We start from the raw sequence: 19832 nt of genomic DNA, 5'->3' as shown, positions 1-19832 counted from the left end.
TCTTGATGTTCATCTTGATCTTCAAAGTGTTCTTGGCATTACAAGAAAATGGAACATTTGTAACAAAAAATTTGTATCAAATTTAAAATTGTTACAAATTATAGTTTTTTTGTAACAATAATTAGTTATTGTTACAAAATAAGAATATTTTGTAACAATAAAAAAATTTGTTACAAAACATTTCAATATTTTGTAACAACTTGATTTATTTTGTTACAAATTATGTTAGCTTTCGTATCGAATTGTTGTTTTGTTATAAAATGTTATAATATTTTGTAACAAAAGATTATATTGTTGCAAAAATTCAAAATATTTTGTAACAAAATATCTATTTATTTCAAAAGTTCTAAATATTTTGTAACAAAATATCTATTTGTCACAAAATACAATATTTTTGTAACAAGTTATTTATTTGTCACAAAATTTAAAGATTCTTTGTAACTAATAAAAAATTTTGTTTCAACATACTAAATGTAAGACTTTGTGTAAGATCTAGAAATTTTAGAAGATCTTATTAAGAGCTAATTTAGATTTATTTATCATTAAGTATTTTAATCTCTGAAATTATTTTATTAAAGATAATTAAAACAAATTTTGATTAATTGAGTTTAAAATAATTCCTAAATTAAATTCAAACCTTAAATTTAACTAAATTAAACTCTAACCCCACTCATTTAACCCTAGCTCTCGTTACTCACTCACCCACTGCCAGCCCCTCTCCCCCATATACACACAAGACACAACACAGCCTTAGCAAACCAAAAAGGAAAGAAAAGAAAACGGGGATTAAGGGAGACGAGAGAAAGAAGGTTGCGATTGGAGAGGAGAGAGTGCTGCGAGCTAGGGACGATGCGAGGAAGGAGAGGAGCCATCGCGCTCGGCCGCTGCCAGCTCCGTCGCATCCTGCGCCGCGCCATCGCCGCCCAGACCGCGTTCATTCTGTTCAGCCACCGCCGCTGCTATCGTGTGGGTGAGAGAAAGAAGCTAAGAAAGGCTCAGCCGCAAGAACCAGAGGCGCGTGAGAGAGGGAAGACGCGATCGACAAAGGGAAGGAAAAAGGGTTTCACCGCTGCGGTGTCCTGCCACCACTGCTGCCTCCGATCGGAGCCCTAGCCACCGGAGCCCCTACCGTCACCATTGCATGTGGAAGGAGGAGATGACGTTGCCGATTCTGATTCTGCCCAAGTCCCTCATCGTCATTGGAATCACGAACCAGAGGCAGAAGGAGGCGTTCCTCCATCGCCAGCCAGCCACCAAGCTATGACCAAATTGGAGACGTTGTTTCTATTACCTTCCGTTTTGGTAAGCTTATGAAGAAATTGCTCTGTTTCTGCCCTGTATTACCTTGCTCTACAATTGTTTCTGATTCATTTAGTTTTTCAGAGTCATTATTGTCATTGTTCGGTGTTGCCGCCCTTGTCTAGAGCTATTGAATGTTTCTGCTGCGAGAATATTACTAGAATCGTTGTTGCTGCCACGAATTGGGAATATAGAGATTCCTGCGTCAAATCCTGCTATTGCGACATCGAGGTAGGGGTTCGTTTGTAAAATGAAAGCTTTTAAATTAAGAATGCCCAAAGATTTTATTGAGTAATGCAAATAACTATAAATGTTATGTATGGCTAATTGATGAAAGTCAGAATTGTTGGTAATAGCAAATATGATTGATTGTGATAAGATTGATTTGTTGCTGTGTTTGAGGATGGTTTTTATTGGTTATGTGATTTGATGATGATAAGGATATGCTTGAAAACTTGGTTGGTAGCTGATGAACTATTATGAACATGTGATTGATTTCTTAAATGTTTGAGAATGCTGGAAAATTCTGTGTTTAGCTAGTTGTGATAAAGGGGATGTCACTGCCGTTGTTGTCGGTAGCACTGTTCCCGTTCTGGTTCTAATTCCTTCGTTTATGAGACCTGTAACATTTTCTTCCTTGCTTTGTTACCATTTTGTTTCTTTGTCATATTTCCGCCTTAATTATGTTAGCATATTTTATTCTAGTGTTGCTAATTTATCTCCTAAACAATTATGGTTGGTGCTGAGATCATTGTTGGTGCTGCTCCAAGAGAAAAGTTGTTGCTACTAGGAATTAAAAACAAACGAATGGTTTGTTGCGTTTAATTACCGAGTTTTGGCTCATTGAGGTAGGAGATTTTATTTTGAAATTAACTGTTTTAATTTATGAATGCCATGGAAGTTTAGGATTTAATTTATTAGAAATTCTGATTAGGAATATTGTTTTTGATTATCAGAACTTGTGAATATTAGAGCTGTTGTTTATTGTTCTGTGTAGTTTTTTTCTGATTTGTTACTTTTTTTTACTTGTTCTGATTAGTAATTTAGTATTATTGGAACTTCAAATTATTACTTGTAATTTAGTAATTTAGCATTAATGGATATGAAACTTCAATGGAAACTGGTGTTTGCTTCTTTTGATGAATTACAATAGCTTAACTTTTTTAGATTTATCTTTTGGTGGGAGTACATTTGATTACTTTTGTTGAAGATTCTTTGTATCTCTCATGAATTGAAAACATTGGGAGAAAAGTGTTAGTTCTGTTATATATTGAAGTTTTATATGAGAGAAAAATTAAAAAGAAAAGGAAGAAGGATTAGTTGATGCAATGAATAATGATCATGTAGTGTGAACAGGAATCAAAGTGTTTTAATTATAATTGATATGAATCAATTCTATTTTTATGAAATTGGGTGCTTCTTCCAAGCTTGATTCAGAAATTCCTTTTGAATATGCAGAATGTTCCTTACTTGGGATGCAGTGCCTTGTATACTTGTAAGTTCATTGACTGTTAGTCATTATATTATATTGAGCTACTTTTTTTTATTGCATTTCAAATCATGATTGTATTGAATTCTGTGGTGGTTGCAGCCTAGTAGTTATTGGATGGATTTTAGTTTCATGTACCTTCATACTTTGTGCTGGATTTCTATTTCTTCATGCATGCAGTTCGGTTTCAATACTTGACACTATATCTAAACTCATATTTGCAATACAATGTATTGGTTCCCTTTCTGAATACTAAGTTCTTAATTACTTCTTAGAGTGAGTCTGCATTATTTAAGATTTTCCTGTTCTTGTATGGCACTTCAATTTATTTAAGATTTTCTTAGACAATTTATATTATTATTTTTTTATTTAAGATTTTCAGGTGTGTGGCACTTATCAGAACTTCTCCATGAGAAATGAGAAAGGAGCTATATGAACATAATGAAATTTGTAATTTGTAGTTTATATTTTGGAGATTTATAATTCCTTATTTTTCTTGTCCTATGTATCTATCTAGTTCATTAGGGTTCTTTAATGTGTCTTGTTAGTTTGTACTTTAAAGTTTATATGTTGAAGATTTATAAAACAATCTTAGTTAATGAAAGATATTTGAACTATCTATGTTATTATATATTATATAAATGTTGACTTGTTGAGTAAATTAGTTAATATATTTTTAATTAAAAAATAATATAATCTGATAAATTATGTGTGTAATTTGTATTAAAAAAATTATTACAAAATAAATACTGTTTTGTAACTAAAGAAAAAAAATGTTACAAAATCAAGTTACATTTTGTAACAAAATTTTTTGATAGGAAAAAATAGATTGTCACGAAAAATACCTTGAAGATCAAAATTTGTTACCACTTTTATAACGGCTTCTGGTTTTTTGTATCAGAAAAAATTGTTACAAAACATCATATTGAATTGTAACAGTTCTATTTTTCATTACAAAAATTTTTTGTAACGGGACTTACTGCAATGGCCCTTTTTTTGTTACAAAAAAATTTTGTTTCAAAATTTCGACGTTTTGTAACAATTTTTTTTGTTACAAATACGCCTTTTTCTTGTAGTGTGGTGTTCATCTCGACATTCAAAGTGTTCTTGCATGTTTTCTTTTGTTTGATCTTAAATTTTTATGTATTGTGTCATTTTGTTGTTTTTCTCTTTATTTATTAATCCAAAAAAAATAAAAAAATATTTTTTCCTTATTTTTCTCATAATTTTCGAAATTTTGAGTTGACTTGGTCAAAAATTTTTAAAATTTAGTTGTTTCTTGTTAGTCAAGTCAAAATTTCAATTTAAAAAATTTTTTATCTTTTCAAATCTTTTTCAAAAATCAAATCTTTTTCATTTTTTTTCTTAATATTTTTGAATTTCTTAAATAAATTTTCAAAATCGTTTTCTTATTTTTATTTCATATTTTTGAAAACTTTACTAACAATTAATGTTTTGATTCAAAAATTTCAAGTTTGTTACTTTCTTGTTAAGAAAGGTTCAATCTTTAAATTCTAGAATCATATCTTTTAGTTTTTTGTTAGTCAAGTCATCAACTTTAATTTTAAAAATCAAATCTTTTTAATTTCTTTTTCAATTCTTTTTCAAAATAAATTTCAATCTTATCTTTTTAAAATTTTAATTTCAAAATCTTTTTCTAACTTCTTATCTTTTCAAAATTTATTTTCAAATCTTTTTCAACTAACTACTTGCCTTGCTTGTTTTAATTTTAAAAAAAAGTTTACTATTTTTTATCTTTTTCAAAACCACCTAACTACTTTTCTCTCTCATTAATTTCGAAAACTAACTAACAAATTTTTCAAAAAACTTTTTAATTAATTAATTTATTTAATTTTCAATTTGCTTTTATTTCTTTTCTTAAATTTCGAATTCTAACTTATAATTAAAATAAAAACAAAAACATTTTTCTTTTCTTTTAATTAATATTCGAATACTCGCTCTCTCTCATCTCTTTCTATTTATTTTATTTATTTACTAACACTTCTCTTCTACTCATCTTATAATTCGAATACTCTTTCTCTCTCTCTCTCTCTCTCTCTCTCTATTTCTCTCTCTCTCTCTTTCTCTCTCTGTGTGTGTGTGTGTTCGAATTTCTTCTTCTTCCTTCTTTATTCTATTCTTCTTTTCTTCTGACACATAAAGAAATCTCTATACTGTGACATAGAGGATTCCTCTTCTTTTCTATTCTCTTCTTTTTCATATGAGCAAGAACAGGGATAAAGACATTCTTGTTGAAGCTGATACTAAACCTAAAAAGACTCTGAAGAGGAAGCTAAGAGAAGCTAAAGCACAACACTCTGGAGAGGATCTAACAGAGAATTTTGAAAAAGAAGCAGACATGGCAGCCGAACCCAACAACAATGTTAGAGATGCAAGGAAGATGCTTAGTGACTTTACTGCACCAACTTCCAACTTCTATAGAAGAAGCATCTCAATTTCTGCCATTGGAGCAAACAACTTTGAGCTTAAGCCTCAATTAGTTTCTCTAATGCAGCAGAATTGCAAGTTTCATGGACTTCCATTGGAAGATCCTCATCAGTTCTTAGCTGAATTCTTACAAATCTGTGACACTGTTAAGACCAATGGGGTTGATCCCGAGGTCTACAGACTTATGATTTTTCCCTTTGATGTAAGAGACAGAGCTAGGATATGGTTAGACTCACGACCTAGAGAAAGCCTGAACTCTTAGAAAAAGTTAGTCAATACTTTCTTGGCCAAATTTTTTCACCTCAGAAGATGAGTAAGCTTAGAGTGGAAGTCCAAACCTTCAGACAGAAGGAAGATGAATCCCTCTATGAAGCTTGGGAAAGATACAAGCAATTAATCAGAAAGTGTCCTTCTGACATGCTTTCAGAATGGAGCATCTTATGTATATTCTATGATGGTCTGTTTGAATTGTCCAAGATGTCATTGGACCACTCTGCTGGTGGATCTCTTCATCTGAAGAAAACCCCTGCAGAAGCCCAGGAACTCATTGAGATGGTTATAAATAACCAGTTCATGTATACTTCTGAAAGAAATCCTGTGAATAATGGGATGACTCAGAAGAAAGGAGTTCTTAAGATTGACACTCTGAATGCCATATTGGCTCAGAACAAAATATTGACTCAGAAAGTCAATATGATTTCTCAGAACCTGACTGGATTACAAGCTGCATCCGGTAGTACTAAAGAAGCCTCCTCTGAAGGAGAAGCTTATGACCCTGAGAATCCTGCAATAGAAGAAGTGAATTACATGGGAGAATCCTATGGAAACACTTACAATCCTTCATGGAGGAATCATCCTAATTTCTCATGGAAGGATCAGCAGAAGCCTAATCAAGGCTTCAATAATAATAATGGTGGGAGAAATAGGTTTGGCAATAGCAAGCCTTTTCCATCATCTTCTCAGCAACAGACAGAGAATTCTAAGTAGAGCCTCTCTAACTTAGCAACCATAGTCTCTGATCTATCAAAGACCACTCTCAGTTTTATGACTAAAATAAGGTCCTCCATCAGAAATTTGGAGGCACAAGTGGGTCAGCTGAGTAAATGAGTTATTGAAACTCCTCCTAGTACTCTCCCAAGCAATACAGAAGAGAATCCAAAGAGAGAGTGTAAGGCCATCAATATATCCAAAGTGGCCGAACCTATAGAGGAGGAGGAGGCAGTGATTTCTAGTGAGGAAGACCTCAATGGACGTCCACTGACCACTAAGGAGTTCCCTAATGAGGAACCAAAGGAATCTGAGACTCATACAGAGACCATAGAGATTCCACTGAACTTACTGTTGCCATTCATGAGCTCTGATGAGTATTCTTCCTCTGAAGAGGATGAAGATATTATTGAAGAGCAAGTTGCTCGGTATCTAGGAACAATCATGAAACTGAATGCCTTCAGAAATTACCTCAGAAGAAACCGGATCCCAGAAGGTTCTTAATACCTTGTACCATAGGTACCATGACCTTTGAGAAGGCTTTGTGTGACCTGGGGTCAGGTATAAACTTCATGCCACTCTCTGTAATGGAATAACTGGGGATCTTTGAGGCACAAGCTGTAAGAATCTCACTAGAGATGCCAGACAAATCAATAAAACAGGCTTATAGACTTGTAGAGGATGTCTTAGTGAAGGTTGAAGGCCTTTACATCCCTGCTGACTTCATAATCCTAGACACTGGGATGGATGAGGATGAATGCATCATCCTTGGAAGGCCCTTCCTAGCCACAGCAAGAGCTGTGATTGATGTGGACAGAGGAGAGTTAGTCCTGCAACTGAATGAGGACTACCTTGTGTTTAAGGCTCAAGGATCTTCCTCTGTAACCATGGAGAGGAAGCATGAAAAGCTTCTCTCAATACAGAGTCTAGCAGAGCTCTCACATTCAAACTCTAAGTTTGGTGTTGGGAGGCCACCATTAAGCTCTGAGTCTCTGTGAAGCTCACTAAGAGCTCGCTGTCAAGCTATTGACATTAAAGAAGCGCTTATTGGGAGGCAAACCAATGTTATTTAATTATATTTATTTTTTTATAGACATTTATTTTCCATTGCCATGTTATGTTTTCTTTAGGTTGATGATCATATGGAGTCATAAAAATAGCTACAGAATTAAAGCGGAATCAAAAATAGCATCAAAAACAGCACACCCTGTAAGACCGTAAGGATAGCAGAATGGGCGTTTAACGCCAGAAATGGCAGCATTCTGGGCGTTCAGAAAAACGCCCAGTAAAGAAGAATTCCTAGCATTTAACGCCAGCCATGGTATCTGGCTGGGCGTTAAATGCCCAAAGAGGCAGTCAAGTGGGCGTTAAACGCCAGAATGGATAGCATTTTGGGCGTTTAACACCATGATGACACAAGGGAGGTAATTTTGTTTCCAATTCGATTTTTTTTTCAATTTTTCATGTTTTAATTCATAATTTTTTGCATTAAACATATTTTAAACGTTCATCTTTCAATTTCTATTTTCAAATATTAATAATCTTTCCAATTCTTTTTTCAATTATTTTCAATTCCTTCCAAAACATTTTCAAAACGTACATATCTTTTCAAATTCTTTTCAACTCTTTTTAATTTTTCTTGTATACAGTAATAAGTTTTCAAAATTAATTGCATCATTTTTCTTCTACTCCCTTCTATCTTAGTTTGCTCGAGGACAAGCAAAACCTTTTAAGTTTGGTATGAAAAAAAGCTTTGCTTTTTGTTTTTCCATAACCATTAATGGCACCTAAGACTGGAGAAACCTCTAGAAAGAGGAAAGAGAAGGCAGTTGCTTCCACCTCCGAGTCATGGGAGATGGAGAGATTCATCTCAAAAGCCCATCACTAGAAAGAGGATGGAGCAAATAAGAGAGCCCACTCATGGACCTCAACAAGAGTATGAGGAAGTCCCTCATCAAGAAATTCCTGAGATGCCTCAAGGGATGCATTTCCCTCCACACAACTATTGGGAGCAACTCAACACCTCTTTAGGAGAATTGAGTTCCAACATGGAGCAACTAAGAGTGGAGCACCAAGAGCACTCCATCATCCTCCATGAAATCAGAGAGGAGCAACAAAGGCAAGGAAGATACATAGAGGAGCTCAAGAACTCCATTGGTTCTTCAAGAGGAAGAAGAAGCCACCATCACTAAGGTGGACCCGTTCTTTAATCTCCTTGTTTATTTTCTTTTCTGTTTTTGGTTTTTATGCTTTATGTTTTGACTATGTTTGTGTCTTCATTACATGATCATTAGTGTTTAATGTCTATGTCTTAAAGCTATGAATGTTCCATGAATCTTTCACCTTTCTTAAATAAAAAAATATTTTCTGAAAAAGAAAAAAGAAGTACATGAATTTCGAATTCTATCTTGAAAATAGTTTAATTATTTTGATGTGGTGGCAATACTTTTTGTTTTCTGAATGAATGCTTGAACAATGCATATTTTTTATAGTGAAGTTTATGAATGTTAAAATTGTTGGCTCTTGAAAGAATAATGAAAAAAGAGAAATGTTATTGATAATCTGAAAAATCATAAAATTGATTCTTGAAGCAAGAAAAAGCAGTGAAAAACACAAAGCTTGCGGAAAAAAAATGGCGAAAAATAAAGAAAAAGAAAGAAAAAGAAAAAGCAAGCAGAAAAAGCCAATAGCTCTTTAAACCAAAAGGCAAGAGCAAAAAGCTAATAACCCTTTAAACTAAAAGGCAAGGGTAAAAAGGATCCAAGGCTTTGAGCATTAATGGATAGGAGGGCCCAAAAGGAATAAAATCCTGGCCTAAGTGGCTAAATCAAGTTGTCCCTAACCATGTGCTTGTGTCATGAAGGTCCAAGTGAAAAGCTTGAGACTAAGTGGTTAAAGTCGTGATCTAAAGCAAAAAGAGTGTGTTTAAGAACTCTGGGCACCTCTAACTGGGGACTCTAGCAAAGCTGAGTCACAATCTGAAAAGGTTCACCCAGTTATGTGTCCGTGGCATTTATGTATCCGGTGGTAATACTGGAAAACAAAATGCTTAGGGTCACGGCCAAGACTCATAAAGTAGCTGTGTTCAAGAATCAACATACTAAACTAGGAGAATCAATAACACTATCTGAATTTTGAGTTCCTATGGATGCCAATCATTCTGAACTTCAAAGGATAAAGTGAGATGCCAAAACTGTTCAGAAGCAAAAAGCTACTAGTCCCGCTCATCTAATTAGAACTAAGCTTCATTGATATTTTGAAATTTATTGTATTTTCTCTTCTTTTTATCCTATTTTGTTTTTAGTTGCTTGGGGACAAGCAATAATTTAAGTTTGGCATTGTGATGAGCGGATAATTTATATGCTTTTTGGCATTGTTTTTAGATAGTTTTTAGCATGTTTTAGTTACTTTTTATTATATTTTTATTAGTTTTTATGCAAAAATCACATTTCTGGACTTTACTATGAGTTTGTGTATTTTTCTATAATTTCAGGTATTTTCTGACTGAAATTGAGGGACTTGAGCAAAAGTCTGATTCAGAGGCTGAGAAAGGACTCCAGATGCTGTTGGATTCTGACCCTCCTGCACTCAAAGTAAATTTTCTGGAGCTACAGAAGCCCAATTGATGCGATCTCAATTGCGTTGGAAAGTAGACATCTTGGGCTTTCCAGCAATATATAATAGTCCATACTTTTCACGAGATTTAATGGCCTAAACTGGCGTTCAACGCCAGTCAGAGAACCTTTTCTGGCGTAAAACGCTGGAACTAGCACCAGAACTGGAGTTAAACGCCCAAACTGGCATCCAAGCTGGCATTTAACTCCAGAAAAGGCCTATGTACGTGTAAAGCTCAATACTCAGCCCAAGCACACACCAAGTGGGCCCCAGAAGTGGATTTCTGCACTATCTGCACTTTAGTTACTCAATTTTTGTAATCCTTAGTAACTAGTTTAGTATAAATACTAGTCTTTCCTACTATATTGGGATCTTTTTGGACTTAAAGCTTATGCCATTTTCACATTTGGAGGCTGGCCACACGGCCATGCCTAGGCTATTTTCTCTTATGTATTTTCCAACGGTGGAGTTTCTACACCTCATAGATTAAGGTACGGAGCTCTGCTGTTCTTCATGAATTAATGCAAGTACTATTGTTTCTCTTTCAATTCACGCTTACTTCTTCTCCAAGATATACTCTCGTACTTAATTCAGTTAAGTCAGAATGAAGGGGTGACCCGTGACAATCACCCACTATCTTCGTTACTCGCTTAGCCAAGATTCGCATGCCTGACAACTACAAGCGGTTTACATGATGTTCAACGTAGTCATTGGACGACAGCCGGAGTATAGTCTCTTGGGTCTCTGATCCACGGATTTGACTTGCCTCTCCTGACAACAGAGCATTCTAATCCGTGAGATTAGAACCTTCATGGTAGAGGCTAGAACCAATTGGCAGCATTCCTGAGATCTGGAAAGTCTAAACCTTGTCTGTGGTATTCTGAGTAGGATCTGGGACGGGATGACTGTGACGAGCTTCAAACTCATGAATGTTGGGTGCAGTGACAGTGTGCAAAAGGATAGAGAGATCCTATTCCGACACAAGTGAGAACTGACAGATGATTAGCCGTGCGGTAGCTGTGCCTGGTATTTTTCATCCGAGACGAGAAATTCGACAGTTGATTAGCCGTACAGAAACCGTACCTGGACCATTTTTACTGAGAGGACGGATGGTAGCCATTGACAACGGTGATCCACCAACATACAGCTTGCCATGGAAGGGAGCACGCATGATTGGATGAAGACAATAGGAAAGCAGAGGTTCAGAAGCAACAAAGCATCTCCAAACGCTTATCTGATATTCCCACCAATGAATTACATAAGTATCTTTATTTTAATTTACGTTTTATTTATCTTTCAATTATCAAAACTTATAACCAATTGAATCCGCCTAACTAAGATTTACAGAATGACCATAGCTTGCTTCAAGCCGGCAATCTCCGTGGGATCGACCCTTACTCGCGTAAGGTTTATTACTTGAACGACCCAGTGCACTTGCTGGTTAGTTGTACGGAGTTGCAAAGGTGTGATTGCAATTTCGTGCACCACCTATTAAGTACATCCTCCACAATTTTCGTAACCTGATAACGCTCACCAACTTGATTAGCACGTAATCGAGCCAATGAGTCATCAGCATTTCGGCCACGATGAATTATTTGAGGATTCTCCCTGGCCCTAAGAGCATCATTTTCATTTTGAAACAAAATTTCAATATCCTCCTGGTTTCCTCTCATATCTTACCGTTCACCTTCATCATAGTCAACAATTCGAACAATCCGCTCTACTTGCCTTGCGAGATGTTCAAACTTCGTCTCGTGATCTGCCATCATAGGATTCAGGATTGTGGTCATTTGTTGGGTTAACAAATTAACCAAATCATGATGACTTTCTTCTACATGTTGTCGAAATACTGCCATTGAATTGAAAGCATTCGATGTAGAACCCACATTATAATCTCGAGAATACTCGGGATATTACTGTGGCATTTGAACACTATTCATCCCAACTGTGCCTCCAAATCTAATCAGAGAGGAAAAACCACTTACTGGTGGTGTATAACCTGGAGGAAGGCCGTAAGAAGGCCAACCAGCGGTTACTTGGGGTTGTGTCGGTATTATGTTACCACGTGGGTGTGTATTATACCCACTATTCCCAGTCTGGACACTGGTAACCACCACACTTTCACTTACAATAATCCCCTCCGAACGTGAAGTAACGTTCGAGGGTTGTGCAACTACTGGTGCATTATCATTTATAGATGAACCACCATTAATATTAGAAACCTCATCCGCCATATGTAGAATCCTTTCACTTAATTGCATACACTATGGCCACATAAAATCATTTGACACACTTAACTTCTCAAATTGTCCCATTGGGATCCGTGACAATTTGTTTTGTCAATTTTTAGCAAATCGAATGTGGTTCGATATCTAATGGTCTGGAAGCAAAACCTACTCCTCTTTGTGAGTACCAGTTTTCTTAAAGTACATCAAAGGACTTTTCGATTTGAACAAAACTTAAGAAAATCTAAAGATGGACAAAAGACTTTGAAAATAAATTGACTAAATTTGAAATGAATTGCATTGAATTAAAATAAAACAGTAAAATGCCTTTGATCAGATCAAAGGACTTTTAAAATTAAAAATAAAGTACTTGAAATGTAAAATTGAACAAAGAAATTAAATGTTGCTTGAAAAATAAAATGGCAAGAACAGTAAAATTTGCATAAAATGTAAATAAAAATGTAAAAACAGTGGAAGGAACCCTACAAAAAAGTAACTCGAACGCAGACTCAATAAGTCGCTAGGATATAAGCGTGCTTGAGTATTTTCTGAAACAAAGTTCCAACCCCTGTTCCTTTGAGTCTTCTCCTATTTATAAAAATCTTCCACCAATTAGATTGAAATGTAACCTCTATGTTCATTAATCCATCAGTAACCATTCCCGCTCCTTTTGCTTGACAAAAGTAACCATTAAGAACAACCTTTGAAACTTGGATCTTTCGACTTCACATTTTGAACATCTTGCTGACCAAACGTGGGAGTTCTAACTCTTGCTCCATATTTCCTACTATAAACTTCCTCGATGCAGACCTTTCCTTTTAGGAGACATGCTTGCTAAATCTCAAATCCAACCCCTCTTCGAAATTAATTATTTTCGACTAACACAATGGGATGTCATCTTAACAACTAATGTGACTCTATAGTCTATACCATGTTCAATAAGAATTTGTTTTAAAATGTCCGGATCCTTCTTTGCCATATGCATTCTAAAATTTTAAATTAGAGCCATTTCATTGAATTTAAAAGAACTAAAACTTTTAAATTATATTTAATTTAAACATAGTTTATCAATGTAAAATAAATTTTTATTTTTTTTAAAAGAAAATTTTGTTTAATTATTCATTTCTTTGAATTTAATTATTTTTGTTTTTTTCAAAATCAAATAAATTAAAAACCTAATTATTTAAATAATTTGGTCGAATCAATAGCACCGTAACATTACAACACATCATGCAAAACAAAAAGACAAAAAAAAGGGAAAAAAAAACCTTACATAACATTTTTTTTCTTTTTCTACCACAATTCGTTGCAAACCATAATAACTTATTGTGGTGAGGATGTCACACTTTATATTTTGACCTTAATACTTAGTACTGACCTACATACTTGATGAGACTAATATGAATTTCAATTCTTAGGATGTATAGTGTACAATGTTTGGAGAAAAGTAAGAACCAACGCAGACAGAGCAGCAAAAAAGGTAACGTAAGACCATGGGGTGAAGTAAGTGCTGCGTAATTGAGCCAACCAAGACTTCCCTTTGTTTCTGTAATGCTCATCGATTTGACGCCTGACTATATCATATTTATTGTTATAGCTATAGTCGTTGAGATGTTTGTGTGGCAATACATGGCCTAGTTCATTGAAGAGTTTGGCCATGTCTTCATCGCTTCCAAGCAAATTTTGGAGGACACCAGCTGCTCTGAGATCTTTCACATCCTCGGCGTCATCAATCAAGGAATCCATCAAAGAAAAGTAGGAGCAAAATTCGAAGTCGTGATAAAAGTCCGAGAAAAGGACAAATAGGTCCCTGACTTTTTGTTTTGTGAACATTTTTGTCTCTGACCATTGAAAAATACTTTTAAGTCCCTGACCTTCACAAAATTTGGACGGATCAGTCTCTCCGTCCATATGCCTCCGTCAGAGACTGATCCGTCCAAATTTTGTAAAAGTCAGGGACTTAAAAGTATTTTTCAATAGTCAGGGACGAAAATGTCCGCGGGACAAAAGGTCAGGGACCTATTTGTCCTTTTCTCTAAAAGTCCGGACACATTTCATATGCAATCAAGTTGTGATAGAGATAAGGTGTGAGGTCATTAATCCCTGGAAGCATCAAATGTCTGCTAAACAAGTTGGAGGTGAAAGAAATGTTAAGCCATTTCCATTGATCATTTTGGCTTACTTTCACTTGAATACCCGCTTTTTTAAGATCCCTATGTTCTTATATCTATGCCAATAATCTGCTTCTGGAAAGAGAGATCGAAATGCCTTCTTTATATTAAAGAATGGTCGAAATACCGTTTCTATTGATGAAATAATGATAGTAGGGAGCATACGTACGCAAATTCGAGGACACCACGGGAAATGTACCTCTTTTTGGGATCGACTACCTTCATAAGTGTAATATGAGAGAATATAGTCCGTGTAATATGAGAGAATATAGTCCAGTAGATGAGTTGGTACGTTATCCTCGTCATATCTTTGAGAAAAGGTGACTAAATCTTGTTTCTTCTTTGGTAGGCACATGGATAGAAAACGGAACAGTATCCTGTTCAACTGAAATCGGGAACCACCGGTAAGTAAGTTCAACAATTTTGCTGGAAGTTGGTTTTCCAACAAGATAATCTCTCTCCATATACACCACAACTGATCAAACTTGAGCATCAACGGTCTTGAATCTCGATCATCAATTTTGCACATAAAATAGAGCAAAGCACATCCATCCACAACCAACATCTGTACTAGCTCCTCATTGTTGTACCCTTCAGTCACGTCCTTACTGAACAGATTCCTCAATTCTTGAAGGTGTTGTGTTACAGTTCCATACAGAAACACTTTTGCATCTTCAGTGTCTTTTCTACCTGATGTACGGGCGAATTGCTCAATATAACGGAAAGCCCAAAGGTATTTGAATTGTTGTCCCAGCTGGAGATCACCATTTTGCTCACGGTGATGGATGGGACCAAGTGAGATCATTCTGGGTGAACAGTACCTAGAAAAGTTGGATTTTTCACGCAAAAAAGCAGGAACCTTTTGGATCTTGGACCTGTGACTTGGACGTTGAATCTTTATTTCCAATGTTGGCAGCTGAACCCCTAACAGTCGGGTAGCCTGTGACATCTCTTCCAATATTCCCTTTGGTTCCACTACGGAAATCTCGATACCATTCTCAACATTTCTGCCATCTGCATCCATTATTCAATGGTTATTAGCTTCTTCTGAGTGCGACAGACCAAAATTGATCAATCTACAATATCGATTCCTGCAGAGGCAATGGCCAATTTAATCATTAAAATTTATTTGACCAGTTAATTTGGTCCTTGACTTCTTTAAAAGAATCTACTAATAATTAAATTTCTAACTTCTAAAAGCATTACTCTTATTAGTCTATGCTTAATGCTTAGCTTCTATATTACAATCATTAGTGTAATGCTGATGTCATTTGTTAAATGTCACTTGTAATAATTAATTGACATGAACATTTTTTATTATGATCAATAAAATATTCAAAATTAGTTCATTTGACTTAATTAATCTCTATCAATTTTTATTTGATTAAATATAATTTATTATTTTTTAAAATTATATTTATTAAAGATATAACTATTCATATTATTTTTTTATGTTTAGTAAATCTAAAAAATAAAAAAAAATTAACATAAAGTAAAAAAAAAAGACTTATACAAAAATCAAATAAATAAAAAATAAGTTCTTATTAACTAGTTATAATTTAATAATTATATTAAGTGTACACTAAAATTCACTATGAGTAAAGTATCGTTTTTGTCCTCAACGTTTGGGGTAAGTTCTATTGTGTCCCTAACGTTTAAATCGTCCTATTTGTATCTTTAACGTTTATAAAAGTGATTCAATATTATCCTACTATTAATTATACTAACAAATCAGATTATATTTTTCAATTATTCTCACTTGGATGTATTCATTCTTAATTAGGTCTCACTTGGATGTGTTCGATTTTAATATTATACCCACTATTTGTATTTAGATTCAATTATGTCCCTAGAAAAGTAAATTATATAAATGTTGTAGGAATTAGTTTCAACATTTGATGAGCTATTTTTCGGAGTAGATCATCGATTCTATCCCAGACATTTGTATTCTAACTTCAAGAAGAGATTTTTAAAACTCAAACTAAAACGCTCATGATGTGTAATTGACGGCAAGATAACATTGAATCATTTTTACAAACGTTAGGGATACAAATAGAACGATTTAAACGTTAGGAACACAAATAGAATTTACCCCAAACGTTGGGGATAAAAATGATACTTTACTCATTCACTATTAAAATTAATTATTAGTATAAAATATATTGTTAAATTAGAATTAATTTAAATAAGATAATATGATGATAAATATTATTATTGGGTTAAAGGCCCAAAAGTGTGCTGATCGGTTTAAGAGTATTGTAGACCCAATACATTAATCTTAACACACATAATGGAGAATAAAAAAGATACTTCACAAGTCTCAAAGCTAAATCTTAGCCCAATGAAAAATAATGACCAAAAATCCGATTCACCATGCCAAGAGAGAAGGTTCTGAAAGTTAATGGTTTGAACAACGAAGAAAAAAAAAACAACGAAGAAAAAAGCAAATGGGACATTTGACAATATTATAGAGAGTAACAAGGATACAAGGACAACAACATTGCACTAAGGGTATCAAAAGATCAAATTTCAGAAGTTGATAGAGTAAAAACAAAATGTATGAACAACAAAAGTTAGTGGAGTAGCTACAAAGACGGTAAAAGTGGTGAAATAAAATAAAAAAGTAATGCATGCCCAAAAAAAAAAAATAGCTACAACGGACAGAATTAGCAAGAAAAATAAAAAGATTGTGAACCAATTTAATGAAGCAAGCTTCTTACTATATAGCGGACTCTTAACAATATTTGAAGATAAAGAAAATAAAGTAAAAAATTCAGAGCATTATCTCATACATGTAGAATTATTATTTTTTTATCTTTGTGCTTCATTTTAGATTTTATTGTTATGGCTATCTGATATTTATCATTCTATAATTGAGAAAAAGATAAATTATGGTGAGGTAAAAAATGAAAAAGACATGAGAAAAAAGAGGCAAGAGAGATACATTAAAAAGCTAAAAATTTTGTGTATTTAGTTATTGTTAAACTAGGATTAGTTCTTCTTGTCAAGTTGGGATAGCACTTGGTAATCATTGAACCAGTTGGGTTTCTCTTGTCAAGTTAGGATAGCACTTTGTGGTTACTAGTCTTAGGTTAAAAACTTAGTGATTGATACTAGATGAATTAGGTTATAATTCATTAGTATTGGTGTATGTAATCAATTTGATAATAGTAAAAATTTTACCATGATTGTGGTAGAGATTGAATGTAAATTTTATTGCACAAGAGAAAAACCAAATCAGAATACATGCTTGTCTGATTCTTTCCTTTCCTACTCTATTCTGTTCTGATTTTAGAGATAAAACGAAAAAAATCTCCTGTTGTTGATCGGAAAAATACTTTCGATGAAGGTGAATTGTTCGAATTGATAAAGCGGACGAAAGCATAAGCAGTTTTCGAAAAGACACACGTGTAAGCATTAGATGAAGGATTTTTAACACGATTCGACTTTAAGGCCTTTCAATAAGTCGAGCAAGTCAAATCGAATAAGGTATTCGAGTCAGGTAATCGAGATAAGTTATTCGAATAAGTGATTCGAATAATTATGGAAGTGGAGAAGTTAGTGGCTTCTATCACACGAGAAGATCATGGAAAATGTTTAGGCGGGAACGGTTACCAAGGAGAAAGTATTTCAAAGTTGTAAATTTGTAATTAATTGTAATTAATTGTCGGTTACCAAAAGTAGATTATAAATACTAGGAAGTCTTAGGGAATTGGGGTTGGAACTTTTACTCAGAAAACATTCAAGCACACTCACATCCTAGGGACTTACTGAGTCTGCAATCAAGTAACTTTTCTATAGGGTTCCTTCCATCTTTTCATTCTTTTAATTTATCTTTCTGTAAACTTTACATTTCAAGTAAATTTATCCTTCAAGCATCTCTTTAATTTTCTTTACTCAATTTACATTTCTGCACTTTTAATTTTCAAGTCAAAAGTCCTTTGACCCAGTCGAAGGCATCTTTATTGCTTTCTTTTATTTTTCAATGCAAACTTTTTTATTTTCATTTTTCTTTCGAAAAACTTTATTTCTCTTATTTCTTTTCAATTTATAAAGTTAAATTTATTCTAATTTATAAACCCACTCTAATCAAAGACACTTTGATGCACTTCTAGAAAACTAGTACCTGCAAAGAGGAGTAGGTTTCGCTCCCAGACCATTAGATATCGATCACCATCGATTTGCTAAAAATCGACAAAACAAATTGGCACGCCCAGTGGAAAAGTTTTTAAAAATCGACGTGTGTCAAATAAGTATTTTGTGGTGTTATCCAGTGTATGCGATTACGAAGTGAAAAGATCATTCACATGGCTGATGAAATGTCAAATGTGAATGGTGGTTCGTCCACCAATGATAGCATACCAGTGTCTATGCAGCAAGCAGATATGAATTCACGCTCGGAAGCTGCAATCGGGATTGAAAGTATAGCAGTCACGACTGTTTAAACTGGAAACATGGGACGTAATACTCATCCACGTGCCACCTTGCCACCATATCAGCCTCCACTAACCGCTGGTTGGCCTCCGTATGGTCTTCCTCCTGGTTATACCCCTCCAATAGGTGGTTTTGTTCCGCCTATTCGTTTTGGGAATACAAGTGGAGTGAATAACACTCAAAATCCACAACAACATTCTGAGTATTCTCGTGATTATAATGTGGGTTCTACTTCAAATGCTGCTAATTTAATGGCAGTATATCGACAGCAAGTGGAGGAAAGTCATCATGATTTAGTCAATTTATTGACTCAACAAATGACCACAATTCTGAACCCTATAATGGCTGATCACGAATCGAAATTCGAACGTCTTGTCAGACAAGTCGAACGGATTGCTTGAATTGTAGATTATGATGAAGGTGAAGGGCATAATGTCAGAGGAAACAATGAAGGATTCGGAAATGAATTTCAAAATGAAAATAATGTAAAGATATCCAATAATATCATGACACATGTAAGCATCTTAAAAAATATATTTTTAATGCCTTTATCGAAGTGGTCTCCAAAATCTTAACGAGTATAATTTTACAACATTACTTAACAACCACTACTAGAAAATGGATTAATACAGACAGATTTACAGACAGATTTAGTCTTTATTACAGACGGATTTTTTGTTACCGACGGATTTTGTCCCTCTGTAAAAGCCCCGTCGGAAATTATTTACCGACGGATTTTTTTCCATCGGAAAATTACCGACGAATTTTTACCAATTACCGACGGATTTTCCCTCTGTAAATTCTGCATCCATTTTCCGAAGGCGACGAACTTTCCGACGGATTTTCCGTCTGTAATTACAGACGAATTTTCAGACAGATTTTTCGTCTGTAATTACAGATGGATTTTCAGACGGATTTTCTGTCTGTAATTACAGACGGATTTTCCGACAGATTTTCCGTCTGTAATTTGAACTTTAGAAAATTATCTTGCATTCTGATTACAGACAGAAAATCTGTCTGTAAATCCGTCAGTAAGATAAAATAGAATTTTTTTTTCTAATTACAAAATAAACTTATTTTCATACAAAATAAATATAAATTTAATACAAATTTTTATCTAATTTGTATTCGAATATTTATAATATTTCAAAAAATAAACAAATT

At 34.3% G+C, this 19832-nt stretch overlaps 1 protein-coding gene and 2 long non-coding RNA genes across 3 annotated transcripts; 2 read left to right on the top strand and 1 right to left on the bottom strand.

Annotated features, from left to right (window-relative positions):
• Window positions 744-1469, top strand: LOC110267473. Its single transcript, XR_002355137.1, has 2 exons — window positions 744-1302; window positions 1384-1469. It is a non-coding gene; the product is annotated as an uncharacterized LOC110267473 (long non-coding RNA).
• Window positions 2004-3216, top strand: LOC110267472. The gene is made up of 3 exons (XR_002355134.1): window positions 2004-2147; window positions 2758-2794; window positions 3163-3216. It is a non-coding gene; the product is annotated as an uncharacterized LOC110267472 (long non-coding RNA).
• LOC107626891 lies at window positions 14160-15258 on the bottom strand. Its single transcript, XM_016329785.1, has 2 exons — window positions 14434-15258; window positions 14160-14183 (listed from the first exon to the last, which is right to left on the bottom strand). Exons 1-2 carry the CDS (start codon window positions 15256-15258, stop codon window positions 14160-14162), a joined length of 849 nt encoding a protein of 282 aa, XP_016185271.1.

Source organism: Arachis ipaensis, chromosome B02 (assembly GCF_000816755.2).
Source record: "Arachis ipaensis cultivar K30076 chromosome B02, Araip1.1, whole genome shotgun sequence".
Lineage (NCBI taxonomy): Eukaryota > Viridiplantae > Streptophyta > Magnoliopsida > Fabales > Fabaceae > Arachis > Arachis ipaensis.
The sequence above is the reverse complement of the archived record's forward strand: the minus strand, read 5'-3'. Positions and strand labels throughout refer to the sequence as shown.